This window comes from Odontesthes bonariensis, chromosome 6 (assembly GCF_027942865.1).
Source record: "Odontesthes bonariensis isolate fOdoBon6 chromosome 6, fOdoBon6.hap1, whole genome shotgun sequence".
NCBI classification, from domain to species: Eukaryota; Metazoa; Chordata; class Actinopteri; order Atheriniformes; family Atherinopsidae; genus Odontesthes; species Odontesthes bonariensis.
Window position 1 is genome coordinate 30,492,590 of NC_134511.1, and position 19,994 is coordinate 30,512,583.

General features: G+C 39.8%; 2 protein-coding genes across 2 annotated transcripts; one reads left to right on the plus strand and one right to left on the minus strand.

Moving 5' to 3' along the window:
- Positions 1 to 3,845: 3,845 nt before the first annotated feature.
- On the minus strand, positions 3,846 to 8,783 carry LOC142382425 (ubiquitin-conjugating enzyme E2 G1). Its single transcript, XM_075468259.1, has 6 exons — positions 8,612 to 8,783; positions 6,511 to 6,613; positions 6,299 to 6,396; positions 5,969 to 6,147; positions 5,745 to 5,852; positions 3,846 to 5,661 (listed from the first exon to the last, which is right to left on the minus strand). The coding sequence occupies exons 1-5, from the start codon at positions 8,652 to 8,654 to the stop codon at positions 5,766 to 5,768; spliced, it is 510 nt and encodes a 169-aa protein (XP_075324374.1). The 5' UTR covers positions 8,655 to 8,783; the 3' UTR covers positions 3,846 to 5,661; positions 5,745 to 5,765.
- A 2,030-nt stretch (positions 8,784 to 10,813) lies between these two features.
- On the plus strand, positions 10,814 to 19,300 carry anapc7 (anaphase promoting complex subunit 7). The gene is made up of 11 exons (XM_075468260.1): positions 10,814 to 11,026; positions 11,617 to 11,803; positions 12,401 to 12,520; positions 12,864 to 12,975; positions 14,537 to 14,690; positions 14,804 to 14,946; positions 15,133 to 15,250; positions 16,634 to 16,830; positions 16,912 to 17,136; positions 17,917 to 18,067; positions 18,167 to 19,300. Exons 1-11 carry the CDS (start codon positions 10,926 to 10,928, stop codon positions 18,354 to 18,356), a joined length of 1,698 nt encoding a protein of 565 aa, XP_075324375.1. The 5' UTR covers positions 10,814 to 10,925; the 3' UTR covers positions 18,357 to 19,300.
- Positions 19,301 to 19,994: the final 694 nt, after the last annotated feature.

The following is a 19,994-nucleotide window of genomic DNA, read 5'->3' on the forward strand; positions in this document are numbered from 1 at the left end:
AGTACAGATGCTAAAAGCTCCCCGTCGTAATGGGCATGTATTCGAGTCCCGCCTCGGGCATTGAGTTGCATGTCATGCCATTGTGCTCCCTTTTCCCTATGGTGGAGCGGCTAAGAGCTGATTCTAGGCAGAATCGTGCATTTGGTGATACAAGCATGAAAATTGTCATGAGCCATCTCCATGGCCCACTTGACAAGAAAATTGTCCAAGGTGCCACTTGAAATTTCAAGTTGGCACCTTAGTCGAACAATTATGTGATGTTATTGTTTGGTTGGTAATACAACTTTTAAATAAAAGCCACTAATGCCCAAAGAGCCTTAAAATAAGATAAATAAAATGGGGTAAACAGCGAATGTGGACCAAACACTAGAGTGGACCTTTGAAGGTCTGAGACTGTCCGGAAGTGACTAAATACCTATATATAATTGAATACACAATTACAATACAAAATAATTTTGATTAAGTATCTGACAAAAATGTGCAATTAGATTATAGTGACTTTTTTGGTCTTATTTTTGAAAATTCTTTTTGTAAAAAACTTAAAGGCACAACATAATCTTCATTCTGTAGCTTTAGATCTTTTCAGCATGCTATTAAATGCCCTTCTTTGATGTAATTCTGGATAAGGAGGGCCAGCAAATCACATTTGAGTGGAACATCATCAAAGGATGGGTTACAAGGAGCTTTTCTGTGTGGACAAGCACATAGTAAAGAATGAGAGAATAACCTAAAGTTGCATGTTTTGCCAGTCTGGATAAGCACGTCTTTTTACAATCCAAAAATTTTTGGGTTTTTTTCAAATTAATCTTTGACACTGAATTAGCTTGAAGGTGAACAAGGGTATCTTCATATTCAAGGTACTAAAAAGTCAGCTAGTTTCACACATGGTGGACGAACATGGGCACTTGTGATGCTCATCATCTCTTTGGATGACGTTAAACTCATTTGAATTAATATGTGTATTATGTAAACTAATCATTTGAACAAGATACCTTGCACTTTGATGATATTTATATATTACCTTCTCTAACTTCTGTGGTGAACACAATTTGATAGATTTAGATTTACCCAGGAGTGATTTAATGTTCTTGGTTTGGTCAAAATCAAAACCAAAAATCCAGAAATGATTACTGGTTAATTGCAGCTAATTTGAAATGTCTAGACACCAACTCTGATATTTCTGCTGCTACACTCACAGATCAGAGCGCTTTGTCTTTACACCTTCACCTCAAGAATAAAACGTAATTTTCAGACATTCATTCGAATTTTCAGTCTACTAAGAAATGATAGATTCTGCCAAAAGATTAAATCCCTGATTTTAGAAATTGTGAACCTGATAGAACTAAAAATGTGTGTCACCAAATTGTGATTTGGCAGTTAACTATTAGGATTAGGAATAATCAAACAAATATTTTACTGAAGATGATAAACCACCGTTACTAAACTCTCAGCCTCAAAGTAAGGGAATGGATAGAAACATATTCCCAAAGCAGATGCTGAGCTGCAGAATACAGAAAACCTGATTGTTGATGATGGGCTTATTTACTTTCTGGATTTCTGTGAAGTATTTGTTTATCTTTGCAACACTCAAATATCTCGGCTTCAGAGGCAGATTTATGAATTTTGTGACTGAACTGTCTCAGCAGCACCTAATGGTGCCACCCTACGCTGTAGGGTTAATGTAGGAAAAGATGCCCTATTTACAGAAATGCTTGCTATTAAGATAGCTAGATTATTATAAACCAGCCAGGAGATGAAACATCACTGTTTCTAAAAGATAAACCTCAAATTCCAATTGCTGATGAAAATAATACGATACAAATTACAAAATTCTCTAAAACTTAAGGATTTAAGTTAAAAAATGTTAAATATGTCCTATCAAATCAGAAATAAAGCACTCATGAATTCACCTCACAAAGGACCAAAAGCGTGGACAACCACTGAATTTGGAAATTAAACTAAAAGAGATTAAAAAAATATTAGATTCATGGCTGCAGAGACATTTATCTTTTCTTGGTCAAATTTATTCAACAAAAATTGAAGATTTATGGAGATTCCCAACCCACCCCACTCTACTGCCTTTTAAAATGAATTGATTCACTCTGTTAATCAAATCAATTTTAATTGGACAAACAAACAAAGATGGTGAAAATGTTATTGAATTTTATTGTGATCATGAAACTGGATTAAATCCTGGATCGAGCAAAGTAGCATTTTCTGGTACCGTGTCCCAAAGTGTTTATTTAATATGATGCACAACTAATGCAATGTTTTTACAGGCATTTAAACAAGTTATATAACAGAAGTGATATGAGAGGAGTAAAAGAAGAGGTAAAATAATATATTTGTTATGTGATTAAGATCAGTGTCAGTGCTCCTCTGCTGCCTGAGGACACACAAAAAAACACTCTGCAGTTTCACCCTTCCTGAAAATAACATCTGCTTTCAATAAACAACAACTTCCCTGCTTGTTATACTGTCGTGGAATGAGTCCAGGGTGTACCCTGCCTCTCACCCGATGACAGCTGGGATAGGCTCCAACCCCCTCGGGACCCTTGGATTAAGCGGTAAATTGGATTAAGCGGTATAGATGGATGCATGGATCTTGCTGCTGTAGGATTGCTGATCAGCTAGGTGCATACCAAAGGGTGCTGTGGTAGTTGTTTTGGTTCAGGGTGCCTCTCACTCTGTACAGTTATTGATGGCTCAGGCTTCTTCCTCTTCTTGCAGCAACTTACTACAGTCTTATTACGACCAGTTAAACTGTCGTCCAGTGAGCCGCCTATCACGCAAGCTGTTGACTGTCTTTTGGTTCTGTTGTGGTGTTGATTCCGGTCAGTTTCCCCAGTTTCTGAATGCTTTTTAATGAAGGAAACCGTACTCACTGACACCATGACTTTCTCTGCAGTTTTTAAGTGTTTTAATGGTCTCTCTCTCTTCCGTTGTTAATTGCCCTTTTCTCAACATTTTTATAGCAACACAATACTTTCCGCAGCACAATACTGATCAAATAATTCTCCCGAGGGAATGGAACCACAGTATGTTCCAACACTATTATGTAGACAAAAGGGGGTCGTCAGTAATCAAGAAAAGTTGGGACATCCGTAGGAATTCAAGGCTTGATCAACAGCTTTAACTTGTCAACCCATTTCTTGTTAACTGAAAAAGGCCTTTTTCTCAGCTAAAAGCTATTTAAGACCATTTGTAACAGTCATGTCTGGATAGATGGCAGAAACAAAATGATTATGTTAACATGGCTGAAAAATAATTTAATAATAATAATTAAATTGAAAAAGTTTAATAAGCAGGTCGAGAGGTTTGAACACCAACTGAAGAGCAAAGCCACATTAGTCTTTTATATTATCAATAAAAATCCTTTTCTAAGAAATACCCGATGTAGCATGAGTGCATGTCAAGAACCTCTGTTTAAAACGACACAAATATGTAATCTGCATTAAATTATTGAAGACTAGACCTACACGTGTAACTCTTCCCCTCATCTTAAGTTGCAACCCCAGTGTTTCCTGAGGTTGCTCGCATCGTCTTCTGCTCAGTGTGTGTTGCAGCCAGTAGAGCTTGTTTCATTCAATCAACTGAACTGTCTGCACTGAATGTCTTAACCAGTTCAGTTGATTGAAGGACACAAGTCAGCTGTGCTGTTGCAGGGTTGGAACAAAAACCTGCACCAACACCGGCCCTTTCATGGATCAGTTTGACACCCCTGCAGTAGAGCCTGATGTGTGACACTATCATTGGCTTCCAGTTACAGAGAAGAGGTCCAATCTACATGAACCCTGAGTGTGTTCTCATCTAAAATGCACAACACAAATAAAATGAAGAGTCACTCTGTTTACACGCTTTATTGAGCATCATGTCCAATATACATTGCATTGACACCAAAATGGAACCAGAAAAAAAAAAAACATAAAACAAAACAAAAAAACAACCTACGACAAACAAATAAATGGCGTTGTGGTGGATACCTGGACACGCCATTTTTCAGAGCGTATTGCTTAATGACATTTCAAACGCACCGAATCTGTGCAAATACAGTGAACACCGGTCAGAGGAGGTCATGGTAGGTTAGAAATTCTGACTTAAAAAGGTAATGTCAACAGCAGGTATGTGATCAAGTCTACACAAATCTACTAATTGTACACATCACATTCACTCAGAATGTACTAATAGGGTTCCTATTTAAACATACCTCACCCCTTCAAACCTGATTGCATGCGCCAAAAGATGGTTAACTATTTTTAGTTTCTTTCACAGATCGATAATAGTTAGCAACACCATCAATAAAGTGAAGACAAGCCAATGGTTTTACATACTCCACCCAAAAAATAACATCTAGATTCAGGGTTGGTCTGTATTTCCCAACAGAACACCAATTTTATTTTACTTTACCAGTTGGTGAGTTAACTTCAAGTCTAGGGTTCAGTGATTTAGAAAAAAGCGGCAAATATAATCGAGGAATGCACCAATCAGAACTCAAGATGTTGATAGAAGTAAAGAGCATTATTCAAGAGGTGAATGTGATCTTACCCACACACACTAAAAGCCGAATGTGCCATGACGAAGAAAGTAAGAAGCACTATGCCCAAGTCTACTATGGAGCCCCCTAAAATCCCAAAATGTTCCCCAACAAATTAAGAACTCAACCAAAACCCTGGTCAAATTTGTTATCCCGTTAAATTGAGGTAAGCTCAGGTGCCGGCTAACCTGCCACCTGTGTAGTAATCACATCCAGGGCTACTTCAGAGACAGCATTTGGTTGCACAAGATTGATAAACAATGTAGACTAACTGATAATTCCTCAACGACTTCCTCAACGATCAGAAGGGTCATGTATCAAGATCAGAAATATCAGATTTATCTTACAAACTGCTAATCGAGAACCCCAATAAAGTCCTGATCCTGAGAAGTTGGCACAAACCTTCTGCTAGTATTAACTCCGCCTGTGCGAGACAACATATGAAACAATAACTCTCAAGTTGCTGCGCAAGTCGTTCTACTTAAATTAACGGCAAAGAGCGATACGCAACAGGGCTGTTTGAGGGCATCATGCGGGTTTGTTTGAGAGAAATGGCTTTGAACATCTCGGACGCACACTGGCATTCGTGGAGATTGCAAACAGAAGGCAGCTTCTCAGAAAAACTTAAGATATGAAAACTAGAAGGTGCTCTAAAAGTTCTCAGCCTGTTCCTATGAACAATAAGCAAACTGTGAAGAGGTGAAGCCAACGAAAGGCAACAGTGATTCAACGACAGTGTCGAAAATTAATCACAGCCATTGACAGATTTGTTGGGATGTTGGTGACGACCTATGAGAACAGGCTTTTGTTTCACACAATCTTGACCACTAAATTGCATAAGAAACCTGGTATAAAGTAGAAACTGTTCAGCAGCAGATAAAAAAGCAAGTAATTTACAGTAGTGACATATCTTACATCATTAATTTTTTCTTCTTCAAAATAAATAAAATTAAATATACAATTCCAGGTAGGAAACAGGTTAATTTCGCTGGTAGGGTTCACAAATTGGCTCATGTGACAGACCGTTCACAGAAATGTGGCTGAGGCCGACTAATTCCTTTGACTGGCAAAACAAGGGGTGCGAAAGCCTTTTGCTGGAGTTTTCCCTCTGAAGGCATTTCCTTTAACTGGACAAAAAAAACCTGAAGTTATTATTGCTTTCAGAGGCCGTGGTTTGAGTGTCTCTTGCTGCACAGGTCAGTTTACTTACCCTGGAAATTACAGCTGACTCCTAATCGAATGCCATCTCTTGACTTTTTCTTACACAGCGAGCCACCTTCCTCTTGAATTCGCCATTAGGGTCCTCCCTCCACTCTTTCTGTGAGAGGAACATCAGACTCTTTTAAGGACACATCCTTGGTTTAATGCAGAGAAAACAAGACTGAAAAGAGAATTTCAAGACTGGGGGGTAACGGGAAAAGTGGCGTAACTCACTGCAGCATCCACATTAGCTGGTGAATCACTGTTGGGGTCTGCCAGCATGGAAATAACACTAATCATGATTGTCTCTACTGTGTGGATTGGAAGCCAGCGCTCCTCGGGCTTTTCATAACCAAACTTATCTTCTCCTGGCTCATGCAGAATTGAGATGCAAACATCCCCGTTCTTTGCAACTGTAAAGACAAATGGGAGGATAAATTTGGCTGCAAATGCTCTTTAATCACAAGAAAAACGGTCCATTTTGACATGAATTCACACGTCCAGACCAATTAATGGTGATGGAAATTCAGTAAGTAGCAGAGTATGAGACATGTTTTTTTTTACCATTTGGATGCCATATTTCAGTAATGAACTTCATCTTTGGCGGCCGTAGTGGATAATCATAGGGAAAGGTTAGGTATGCTTTGAAAAACCCGCCTTCACTGCAGTTAAAAAAATAAATAACAGATTAAAATTTTCTTTCAATCAAACTATTTGTTTTAAATACACTGCTATCCTTATAAATAAGGACACTGTGTCCTTATTCTCTTACTTACAAAAGAGTATCTTGTGGACCAATGATCACAACTTCCCACTTGTATATGTCATCGTCATCGATGAGACCAGCTGAGAAGCCCTCCACAGGGTTTTTGTTGAGCTCTGGGAGAAGAAAAATCAGAATGCTTTTCTAACGAACTTAACTGGAAATGCAGGAAAACCTGCAGCAGAGAGTGTAACACAACAAAAACAGCAAACTGCACTATAAAATCTATTCAAATGCAAAGCAAACTGCCTAAATAACAAGATCACATAAAGGCCTTTTTGAGCAGATTTTAAAATAGGCCACAACATAAAACAAACAGCAGATAAAGAAAACACCAGAAAAAAAAAATAGAATGAATAAATAGATTAATCAATAATGCAGCACAATGAGCACTTTTAAAGGGTAATAAATGTGCGCTAGAGTCCATCACAGCACGTTTAGACAGATACATAGTAAGCAGAATGTTTTTCCACCTCTTATTTACTTGTGTTGACACGTTGAACACCGTGGAGCAGCTGTGAAAGATGTCTAAACTACAAACTACTAATATCTACTACAAATACAAGTATGAACTGACTGGATCCGCCAAGCTCATGTTGCATTATCCTTGCACCATGTACTTTTTAAATTAGCAACGCGGCATGTTGGAACAGAGACTAATGTGCTTGAAGTAAACCTTCAATATAACCCTGATTATATCAGTATCGGAGATATACAGTGGTTTGTGTTTGGTAACCTGGCTCAATGGGGTGGACAGTTGTAAGTTTTCAGTATCGGAATAACACAAATGGGACCTTTTATCTGTATTTTAATCGTTAAAAGGATCATTTAGCTACTTTCAAGGAAAATAAGTAATAGTCTTGCAATATCGCAAGCTTGTTTAATGAATTAAGTGTTTCCAAATACAGTACATCACAGCTGAACTGACTCTCAAACTTGAACAGTGAATGGCAGTGAATCAGCCTCAGATGAATCACATATCCTCTCACATACAGACGCCAAAATTTGCATAGTGTACAGTCAATGCTAAATCAGACATGTAAATGGATGCAGTGTTGACTTATTGCATGAAAACCCTCAAACCTCACCACTTTTATGATTGAAGGTTTCTGCAGTTACATGCAATGTGCATCTGCAACTTCATCAAAGAGGGGCACTTTGGCTGCAGCACTGAGATGTGATATTGGCTGAAATGCAGCATCTTGACGCCTAAAGTAAGTTTGCTGACCACATCAGGCTTATTTTTTTCCCATTTCACTCCAAAATTTCTCATAAAATCAAATGTCAACAATCACAGCTGCTTAGACAGTTTAGTGATCGGCAGTGTTAAATAATAGATAAATAAACAAGTCACATCTGGTTTAAAATCTGTCCCATTAATCTATCTTAGTTCATTGGACAGACGGGCAGCTACAAAGCAAACTGGGTGTAAGGCTCTGTGTCCAGATACATGTGCATTAATCACTGACACCAGCTGCGAAAATATAGGTACTGATAAGAGAACAATAACCGTCCCATATCACTAAGCTGCAGTTCTAAAATGCCTATAATCAGTTTAAAAGAACTGGAATAGAAAAGCTAACTTAACAGCATCACAGTCCGAGCCACATATGACATCAGAAACGTGTGATATTATCTTACATAGCATGATTATGAATTTGCAATTGTTATCAAATTGCTTCTGATACAGTAGCATATGTATCTAGGAAAGGTTAGGAGTGTTCACATCTACAATAAACAATGCTAAAGTCATCAGGGTAGAGGAGTCCCTGGACTGATTATTCCTTTGTTCTGTCCGATAACTAGTGCCGAACTCGCTAGCCAGATAGCAATGTTAGCTTACTATTATGAGTCGCTTAAAACTCGTATTTGTGACCAATATATTTCTAAATATATGTATTTTTCTTAGCAATAGTCATTTAATAAAAGTACCTTTGCCACATACTCAATTGCAGCAATAAAGACGCCTATTACATAGCTGGGTTAGCAATCCGATCCTAGCTCCTATGGCGTAAACATAGCTTTGCGTAGCTTTAAAGAAAAGCTAACGTTAGCCACTCGATAGATAGCCTTTTTATCAACCACATTAACGTCTCGTGTTTTCTTCGTTTTACCTGCCAGTTGTTTTCGAAGAAGTAGTGCTGATTGTTCGGTCATGGTACGTGGACGTAATTGATGAAAAAAAAAACACTGTATAGACAAACAGTTATCGAAAAATAGAGCTAAACCCTGAACAGAAACGAGGTCCTGCACTGCCTGCTGCTGGCTTCCCTCTGTGTTTTGACACAAGCTTCAGCTGCTAGGTTTAACCGTCCGTGCGCATGCGCATCTGCAGCTTACTATGCTCTTCAATGCAACGTTTCTTGATAAATCTACAAGATGTGACCTGGAAAACATTCTTTCCAGCCCTCCAAACTGTCGTAGCATGTAAGATTCCTGGTTGATACGTAATATACAACCTTGGTGGTCATTTCCCATCAAAGGTTGCACCGCTACTGAGACACTTTCAGCAAAGGACTCCTCTCAAATCAGTGCTTTTTACATGTTACTGTTCAGTTAGTGGCTTATTATGAGTACTGCTCTGTAATAAATACTTTTGGTTAACCCCAAACAGGGAAACAGTGTGTAACTTGTGGAAAAGTCTGGACATTATAAACCCAAAATATTCATATTTTCTCCAATCAACTTTATTTCTTACATCCATTTTTGCATTTCAGGTCTGCATCACGTTGTAAAAAAATTGGGACAAGGGACATTTGGGTTTAAAAATTGATGTCAGCTTGTGATAGTAATGATTTATATCCACAGCTGCAGTTTTTCATGCACCACTGATGTAATCCACAAATGTGTGCGAAAACAATGTTCCACACAGAAAGATGGAAGGTATTTGTATATTTCTCTCTCCACAGTGCATAATATCATTAAATCATTGAAGAAATTTGGAGGAATTTCTGTGTTATAAGGGCAAGAGAGCATGCTGGACACACAGAGGGCACTGCCTTAACAACCATCATTCATCAATTGCTGGTATAACCACATTTACGAGGGATTACTGTGGGAAATTTTTGCCAAATGCTACAATAAGGAGTTACAGCGACAAATGTCATTTTAAATTAAAATGATTAACGTTGTCTAGAGACATCTAAGATAGAAAAAAATCGTTTTCAGCGTGTAATTATAGATCAGAAAAGCTGGTCACTTGTGTTGTGACAGTATTAATGCAGAAAAGTTCATGAAGATTTAAAAAAATCGTTTCCAAGGATGTCCATTCACTTTCCAACCAGACAACGCAAATCACATTCTGTTAATATTACAAAGGCAAGCTGAGGAAGAAGAGGGTATGGGTACTGGATTCACCTGTTTCAAACAGAGGATGTGTGGAGAATTATTAAACAATAAAAACAATAATAAACCTGCACTGTTGCAGATTTTGAATAATGTTTACAGAAAGAATAGGACCAAATAACAACTGAAACAGGTCATCACTTGGTCTTCTCAATGCTGGGTTGTCTTTTAAGTGTCGTGACTGAGAAGGAATAACAACATTACAAAGCAGTAAAAACTTTACCGTCTCACATTTTTTGTTACGTATTGCAGGCTTGCAATGCAACGCACGTGTATTAAAACTGAATTCCATTGAAAAGAAGAAACATTCCATTTTTAAGCTTTTAATGTCCGAAATTAAACAAAAATATTCAAACTTTCGTTAATTTTGGGATGTACATTCAGAAGTGAGTAAAGAATGTTTTTAAATTAAGAAAATATAGTTATTCTTTTAACTGCCACCTGTTTAGACAATACATTTATGGAGTAGAACCGTAAAAAAAAAAGTGGTCCAAAACAAAGAAAAAATATACTGTTATATAGCATAACAAAAATACAAATTATTTCTACAACTTTGAATGTATATATCTGTATTATCTTACCTGTGTTGTTCATCATTACTGTTTCATCATCTATATATGCAGTCCTCTTATGATTACCACCAGTAATTTCAGACATGAAAGTCACAAATAGCTTTTCTCACATTTATTTACCAAATTTAAAACACTGTTGCAGACGAAAACAAAAGGTGCTTTTAAAACTATCGGAAAAATATGAATATCGTCTCTTAACTACATTGACAACACAAATAAAAAAATGCTTAACAGTTAAACTTTCATCCTTAATCGTCAAAATGTTGAACATAAAGTCAATAGAATTCTAAATGTATACGTCACAGTCAAAAATTCTCTAAAAGTATCATAATATCTGGTGTGGTTGTTGAAAATACGAGCCCGTTTAGAGCACTAAAAGCCAAAAATGTACGGAGGAAGCTCGTTCGGCGCCATATTTAACACATCAGATGCTAGTAGGCGTTAGCTGTTTCCGAGGTGAAACTTTAAACTTGACGCAGAAACCCATAGCAGGCCTTCAGAATATTTGAAAATGAATGTAATAGATCATGTTCGGGACATGGCGGCTGCTGGCCTTCACTCTAATGTCCGGATATTGAGCAGTTTACTGCTCACGATGAGCAATAACAACCCGTAAGTACAGCGGGGACCGTCTATTTCATGTTGTCAGTCCGTGGTAGGCTAACTGTTCAACAACATCTACCTTTCCCTAGCTCTGTCTTAACTATTTAGATGAAAGAACTGCATTGATTCAATAACACAAATAATAACAACAGCAATTATTTATATTACAAAGTGAATACAGTTAGCATTCTTAACCCAAGAGTTAGCCATGTGTAGAGTCACAACGGTGTTAGCCAAAAGGGGTGTTGAGCAGGACAACTTGTGTTGTGTCTTAGGATGTCTTGTTCTTATTTTTCATCGTTCCTCTTTCAGTCTTTGTTATTTAGGGATTGCTTCAAAGCAATTGCTAGGTATATCCAGTGTCAATGTTTTTGCACCGATGTAGCCTAAAGCTAATTAAACACAAAATACTTTAACTGCGTCTGGCATTGTTTTTTTTAATGAGAGCATTTTTCATTTATTACTCAGTTTTAATCTTTGTTTTTATCAATGAAACTTACACCTTCCTTTATAGTATATGCAGCAGATAAAAGAGACTAGTTATTTCCACTCCTCCTCTTTTATTTATTGCGGATTTATTCGTGTGTCTTTGATTTTAGAGAGCTGTTCTCGCCAGCCCAGAAGTACCAGCTGCTAGTTTACCACGCTGATGCTATTTTCCATGATAAGGAATACCGTAACGCCGCTTGCAAATACAGCATGGCACTGCAACAGAAGAAAGTGCTCAGCAAAACATCTAAAGTTCGCACATCCACAGGTGGAGCTGCATCCAACATACAGGCCCAGGTATGTGGCTGAATGCTGGTCAATTTCCTGCTTATTGAAAGATGTTTTCATTTGAGTTAAGTGAGGCTGTCACCATATCAGTTTTCCATTTTCACGATTATTATGGTTGTTGCAATTCACTAAAACACTGTTTCATCATCACATGCAGAAAAAAAGTACCAAAATGCTACTTTTCTGTCGCATGAATTGCATTCAATATTATTAATTTAGGGATGCTGAGATGGACCCTGTCGTCGTACCTCTGCAGAAACGCATTGGCACGCTAAAGCAGTGATGTGTAATGACGAGTGAAGTGGAAGAAATAAAAAACAAAACAATCCACCAGGCGTAACATCTGCTGTCAATACAGTGTCAACGGAACAAAACCTCATTATTTGAATATTTGTGTTGCATTGCAGTATCAAAATGTGCCTATAAATATCACAGTTAACACCAGCATACAGCGCATGATACCTCAGTATTCATCTGAAACTTGTCATTTAAAGACAATACCTTTTTAGATATAATGCACTACTATTCTTGACTAAGAACCACCCAAAGACTTTGGCTTGAGTGTTGTTAGAAACGCGTAAATTTACCTTCTGTTTTGCTTTTCAGAGTTTGCCCTCAGAAATCGAGGTAAAATACAAAATAGCTGAGTGCTACACCATTTTGAAACTGGATAAAGATGCCATTGCTGTTCTCGATGGGATCCCATCCAGGCAGAGGACTCCAAAGGTTAAGTCACTGTTTTCATCATGATTTATGTGCCATTCTTTTGAGATACAAAAAAGCTGTGGCTGCAGTGTATTTTTAAAAAGATAGAGCAACAAAAATGCTCTTAGAAGGGGGTGAACCCTTGTCTTTTACGGTTAAGGTGCAATTATATGAATGGTTTTAAGAGTTAAGAACCCTGGACGAGAAGGACAAACGGTTTTACTTTGATAAATTCTGTGTTTTGGCTCGGTTTTGGCAATTAAGGCACGTTATAAGAAAATCTGCCATAAAACATGAGCGGATGTCCTCTGCATCAGCCTCTATTGGAAGTAAAATTGAATGTTGTTGTTCTTTCCTCCTTCAGATCAACATGATGCTGGCTAACCTGTACAGGAAAGCTGGTCAGGAGCGTTCTGCTGTGACGAGCTACAAAGAGGTGCTCAGACAGTGTCCCCTGGCCTTGGATGCAATCATTGGTATGCACGGTCACAGATGCTGTAATTCACCATGCAACGTTTAACCTCCAGAGACACGTTCACTGCGACAGGCCATGCAGTTCATAAGTTTATCCAAACGAGACACCACCTGTTCAGATGGACGTTGCATCTAATCCAACCGAACTGCCTGAGAGGCCTTATGAGTGCCCCACCTGGCGTGCACGAACTAACGGCACATACATGCTGGTATAGAAGTATCATTTTAAGAGCCTTTCTTTCAGTTCATTGGAACAATAAAAAGAAGAATTTATGTTTTTTCAAATGCTTAAGAGATCATTTCATGGTCTAAGTATCAATATTGGAAAAATAAATTAAATAACTGATACTTACTAATACTTTTAGTATTGCACTCTTAGGGTGAGTGGCAGCAACGACTCAGACAGGTTTACTTTCATGATTTATTTGAACCTTTTGGAATTTGTAATATAAATGTCCGTCCATCCATCCATTGTCATCAGCTTGGCGGAGGTTAGGTCGCTCTCCCCAGCGACACCCTCTAGCTCCTCCTGGGAGTTCCCGAGGCGTTCCCAGGCCAGAAGGCATATATAATCCCTCCAGCGAGTTCTGATTCTGCCCCAGGGCCTCCTCCCAGTAGGATGTGCCCGGAAAACCTGAGAAGGGATGTGACCAGGAGGCATCCTAACCAGATGAACCACCTTCTGGCGCAGCGGCGCAGCGGCTCGACTCCGAGCTCCCTGTGGATGGTGGAGCTCCTCCCCCTATCTCTAAGGCTGCGCCCAGCCCCCCTCTGAAATAAACCCATTTCAGCCGCTTGTGTCCACGATCTCGTTCATTCGGTCACTACCCTGATCTGTGACCATAGGTGAAACGAAGATGGACCAGTAAACTGAAAGCTTCTACTACTGCTGACAAAGCCCCAATCTGTTGGTCCGTCTCTAATTCCAACCTGCCATCACATGTTTGTAGACTTGGAAAAGGCTTACGACATGTTCCCCGAGAGATTCTGTGGGGGGTATCGGAGCCGCTTTTACGAGCTATCCGGTCCCTGTAAAACCAAAGCAAGAGCTGTCAAACTCGTTTGCGGTGCGTGTTGGACTCCACCCGGAGCTGCCCCTTCAACCGGGAAAAGGTGGAATCCTCTCTGCGGGTTGAGGATGAGTCCCTGCCACAGGCGGAGGAGTTTAAGTATCTGGGGATCTTGTTCACGAGTGATATAGAAGTCCGTTTTTGCTATACCTGCCTTTGTGGATCAATAATAAGCTCAGACTTTCTCAAAACCCACCGCATACACGACATATGTCTTTTACACAAAAGATACTAGGTAAATTGATGTAAAAATGATTTCTGTGTGTGATTCAGTTGCTGAAAAAAATCAATAACATGTGCGACAAAATGCACGAAAGGTGACAGAAATGACTAAAAACAAAGTTTTGCTTTTATTTTGATCATCCCTTCCGGGGGTTTACAATTCTTTGAGAATATATCTTTTGAACTGTGCAGCCTGCAAATGTCCAGCTTGAGTTTAGTTGATCGCTTAATCCTGTAAACTTTTAGTGTAAATAATCTATTTCTCTTCCAGGCCTTCTGTCTCTGTCAGTTAAAGGAGCTGAAGTGGCATCCATGACCATGGATGTGATCCAGAGCCTCCCCAACTTGGACTGGCTCTCTGTTTGGATCAAAGCATACGCCTTCATACATGCAGGGGACAATCAGAGAGCCATCAACACTATTTGGTGAGCAGAGTGCCGATTCTTTGTAAGAAGTACTGAACTATGATGTGGCAGCCTGCTGATTTTATGTGTGCTCATCCTTCATCCTTATTGGTCGGGTGGGAATTCTGTTTCAGCTCCCTGGAGAAGAAATCTCTTCTGCGGGACAACGTGGACCTTCTGGTCAGCCTGGCAGATGTCTATTTTAGGGCAGGTGACACCAAAAATGCCATTCTCAAATTTGAACAAGCCCAAATGCTGGACCCTTACCTCATCAAAGGTGAGCTCCAATAGAAGTTTTTACATGCCTGTGTTCACATGTTTACAACTGAGCATCTATCATTATCAGTTGAATCTATCTTGCACTTATTACCGGTTTTGTTTTTGTGACTTGATCTTGCAGTTGTGTCGAATTAGTTTAAGTAACCCAAGTTTGAGATGTGACTGAGACTTTTTACACTTGTAGGAATGGATGTTTACGGCTACCTGATGGCCCGTGAGGGACACTTGGAGGATGTGGAAGTCCTGGGAGGTCGATTATTTAATATATCCGACCAGCATGCTGAACCCTGGGTGATCTCTGGGTGAGTCTCCAAATGAAGGCCTCAGTAAGCCTTTGTTTAAAGGCGATGTATTCTGCCCTTTTTAACAGTTTGACACAATTTTCTAGGGTCTTATTGAGATGTATGAGACAGGATTTGGTCAGAATACCTGTTGGTTTAAGCACAGTGTGTCTAGTCTTTGCCCTGTTTTTAAACCCTTATTTATAGATTGTTTTCAGGGTGGAGAGTGAGCAAGTGCTCAACAACTCCCTTTTACTGAGGCCAGCAGCTAAATACAGGGAAATGGTTCAGAAGTGTAGCTGTAAGTTAGCAGCAGATGCTAGTAAACGATCCTTTTTCATCAATGCACAGCGTAACTTGCAGTAATGCATGTGTATTGCTAAATGATGTTAATTACTGCGTTTAAACATTTTTAATACAGTAACGTCATTAAAACAATTGTACTTGGAGACCTACATCTTTATCAGAAACTATAATGTAATGTTAACACACTGAGAGCGGTGCACAGCGTTAAAAATGTAGCAACGGGAGTGAGGAGAGGACCGGTGTGTTGAAAACACACCTCATCCACACAGCTGCAGGTTGTCTGAGTTGCAGAACGGAACCGTTCAACTAGAAAGCTTCAATTAAAGTAATGTGGTAACAATAATGTTCATCTTTCAGTAACTAGCAGCAATAACTCCTGAGAAGTTGGTGTACGTCATCTTCATTAGCTAAGCCGTTAGTGTTAGCTACTGTTAAAGGAAGAAAATAAATCAATAAATAAATAAACCATGAGGAATTATTTCTCAGATACGTCCATTTCCCTGCTCTGAAGTTCAGGCTCTGAGATTTGGAACTGATCCCTCTTTGTGGCTTAGTTTCTTCAGTCCAGCGTTGAACTGGACCAAATTGTTAAAACAGTGAGAGGAAAAGTGGTTGCTGCACATACAGTTTTTAGCCAACTCTGCTGGAACATTACCCTCAAATATAGTTTATCCACTGGGCTCTTATATCCTGAGGCTGCTGGTGGATGGAAGATGCATGCTCCTCAGTACAGCTGACAACAGAACATTTGTACTACAGGGTGACTTCATCGGTCATACAGGGTGGATGGGAGTGGGAGGGGCTTAGCAGACGAGGTGGAGTCAACTTGAAGAGTGATGTCATTTTAAAAGGAAAATTGGAACGGCTCCTTAAATATGAATCTTTCAAACAAAGGGGAAAAAATGGCAGGGTTGTGTTTTTGGGGAAGTTTTACACTTGGTGGTAGCTTCAGACTCCCTAATGTATGCTGAAAAAGGAATCGTCTTCCATAATATGTCCCCTTTAAATCTTGTATTATTTCAAATGTACCCTGAGAGGGGCAGCAGCTACTACTCATTACTGTCTTGTAAAGCTGTGTAATCTGCGTGTTTTGTACAGCTGTCACAGCTTTTACAGCAAGCGTTACTCCAGGGCGCTCTACCTGGGCGCGAAGGCCATCCAGCTGAACAGCAACAGCGTGCAGGCCCTCCTCCTGAAGGGGGCTGCACTGAGAAATATGGGCCGAGTTCAGGAAGCCATCATCCACTTCAGAGAGGCAATGCGTTTGGCGCCCTGCCGGCTCGACTGCTACGAAGGCACGTTTGCTTTTTAGGTTAAATTTTATGATCTGGTTGCGTTTTTTTCAGATGCTTTAACTTTGTCGTGAATAACTTCAGGTCTGATCGACTGTTACCTGGCATCCAATGGGATTCGAGAGGCCATGGGGATGGCAAACAACATCTATAAGACTCTGGGGGCCAATGCGCAGACGCTCACCATCCTGGCCACAGTGTGCCTGGAAGACCCTGTGACTCAGGAAAAAGCCAAAACTTTGCTGGACAAAGCGCTGGCTCAGAGACCCGACTACACCAAAGCCGTGGTCAAAAAGGCAGAACTGCTCAGTGCGTACACGAACATAGTGTTAAAGGGGAACTGCGATATTTTCAACATTAAGCCTCTTTTATGAGTCGTCTGCAATGTTTTAGAACCCCCCTCACCGCTTTTTTGAATTTTACTGCTGTCTCCGGTATTTGCCTAATTTTGATTCTTCTCAACCTGCTTCAGAATGGCAAGTCATGTATGTGCATGTCCTAAAAGGTCCGTAAAAGCACAATAAACGTCCGTTTTCAAAATCATCAACTCACTGGAGTGGTTACTAGTGTGCACTGGTAATCCATATCAAATTTCGTTGCGAAAAGTTGGATAAACTTCCGCTCAGCAGTTGAATCTGACTTGCTATACTCCACACCAGTTGATGGCGGAGTAATATCAACGAACATCCAGTCTTCCATAGAACTCAATGGGATTTACAAAATGTCAAATAAAACACGACAGAAGCAACTTTTCGCAACGAAATTTGATATGGATTACCAGTGCACACCAGTAACCACTCCGGTGAGTTGATGATTTTGAAAACGGACGTTTATGGTGCTTCTACGGACCTTTTAGGACATGCATATGACTTGCCATTCTGAAGCAGGTTGAGAAGAATCCAAATTAGGCAAATACCGGAGACAGCAGTAAAATTGAAAAAAGCGGTGAGGGGGGTTCTAAAACATTAAAGACGACTCATAAAAGAGGCTTAATGTTGAAAATACCGCAGTTCCCCTTTAACCTTGTGTAAAGTACGGTGAGGTTATTTGTTGTTTCACAAATGATCTTTCTCTGCTTACCTTGTTAAGGTCGGGAACAGAAATATGAAGAAGGTATCACTCTTCTGAGGAACGCCCTGGCCAATCAAAGCGACTGTGTCCTGCACAGGATGCTGGGAGATTTCCTGGTGGCTGTCAATGATTACCAGGAAGCCATGGACCAGTACAGCATAGCGTTGAGGTAAACGGAGACTGATGGTGGAGATGTTGTCATAAAATGAAATATTGAAGTTCAAATTATGTTTAATCTTTTCAAAAAACCTGTTTTTTCTTTCCTAAGCTTGGATCCTAATGACCAGAAGTCTTTAGAAGGCATGCAGAAGATGGAGAAGGAGGAGAGCCCCGCGGACGCCACGGTTGAGCTGGATGGCGATGACATGGAGGGCAGTGGAGAGGACGGAGATCTCGAGGGTAGTGACAGCGAAGCAGCTCAGTGGGCCGATCAGGAACAGTGGTTCGGTATGCAGTGACCCAGGGCCACCGAGGAGCGCTCAGTCAGTGCCTCCCTCTAACACACCAGAAGCCTTCAGCCAGCGTGGTGTTCAGACAGGACAAAGAGTTGCCCCCGATAGTCGTATCACTCCTTAATCCTCGCATGATGACGGAGGATAACACCAAGACTGACTTTAAAGACTCAAAGGTAAATGTTTGCACCCTTGTAGGAACCGATACTGGACTTTGTGGGACGGCTACAGGGAGACTCACTGAAATGCGACTTAATGCAGAATTCAAGCCAAAACCTGACCTGACACCAACTTTCCATCATTCTGCCAACATTATCAGCTTCATTGTGAGGTGACTTGAGGTTTATTTACTTGTATACATCAGTTCAGCACAGCCACGCTGCAGTGGGAAATTTCAATGAAAAATGTGATGTCTTTTCTTTTAGTTTTTATATATCACGCTTTTCTTGGCTGCCATTCGGTGTAATATACAACAAATCATTAAAATGAGGTGTGCGCTGTACCGAAAGCTGTTTCTGGGCAAGTAAATTGGCACCAAAGCAGTTGAAACGTACCCATAGTCAACTGGTGTGAACTAATAATCAGAATGAGGTGAGAAATGTTACCTTTTGATATGTACTACTGGAATATTTTTCCATTTGTGTTTAAGCTTGACTCCGTTTCATCCGTGCCACAGTAAAAGTTGTGAATGTGTCAGAAGTTTCTGTCAGATGGCAAACTGGAGGTCCGAACTCGTAACGGTGTTCAATATCTCAGCTGCTTCTTCAAATGTATCATCTTGAATTCTGTCGCTAGACTTTCTGTGTGTTTTCACTTAGTTAATATGGAGGAAAAAAAAAAAAAAAACTATGATCAACCCCGTTAAGTTGTAAAGTTTTACTAAACCATCTGATGTCAAATGTTTATATTTTGTACATATATGAAAATGTATAATTAAATTGTTAAGGATGTCCAGTTGTCTTTGAAGTTGCGATGTAGGACCTCAGGAGAGCACTGCTTAAATCTCAGTCCTCTACAAATGGAGCCACAACTAACCAACGTTCACGCTGCTTTTAGAGCAATTTATTTAGGCTCACATGCACATGAGACCCCACGGTTGCTTCTTAACAGAACAAAGTAGCTCGGATTGCAGCACACACAAAGGGAGAGTGACCATCCTTACAGCTACATTAATGTGAAAAAAAGCCTCTTTCAGTTGGTTTAAGGATTTACAAATCAACATTAATAAAAAAAAATCAACAGGTCTGGATAAAAATTGGGTACTGCAACTTTAGATGAACAACGGTGCGCATTGCAGTATTATACAAAAATGAAACCAAATGGTAAAACGTAGTGATTTATTTTGCAGATACACAACCCTTCAGACCAGCCTTTCTCCAACATCTTTTCACAGTTGTCAGAGATGAAGGATTTCCTCGCTTATTTGTGGTGCTGATCTCTCTTACTGATGATGACTGCTTTTGTAGTAGCTTCTAGTTTCTTCTCGTCGCTTCATTATGCTTTGCAATGTCTCTCTGTGTATCCTTCTTTCCTCAGAGTACGAATCTGTACTCTTCTTTCTTTGATCAGCTTTTTCTTTTTAGCCATTTCTGTGGTTCTGGAGATATGAACACAGTTGAGCTTTTTGGATGCAAACTCTCAAAA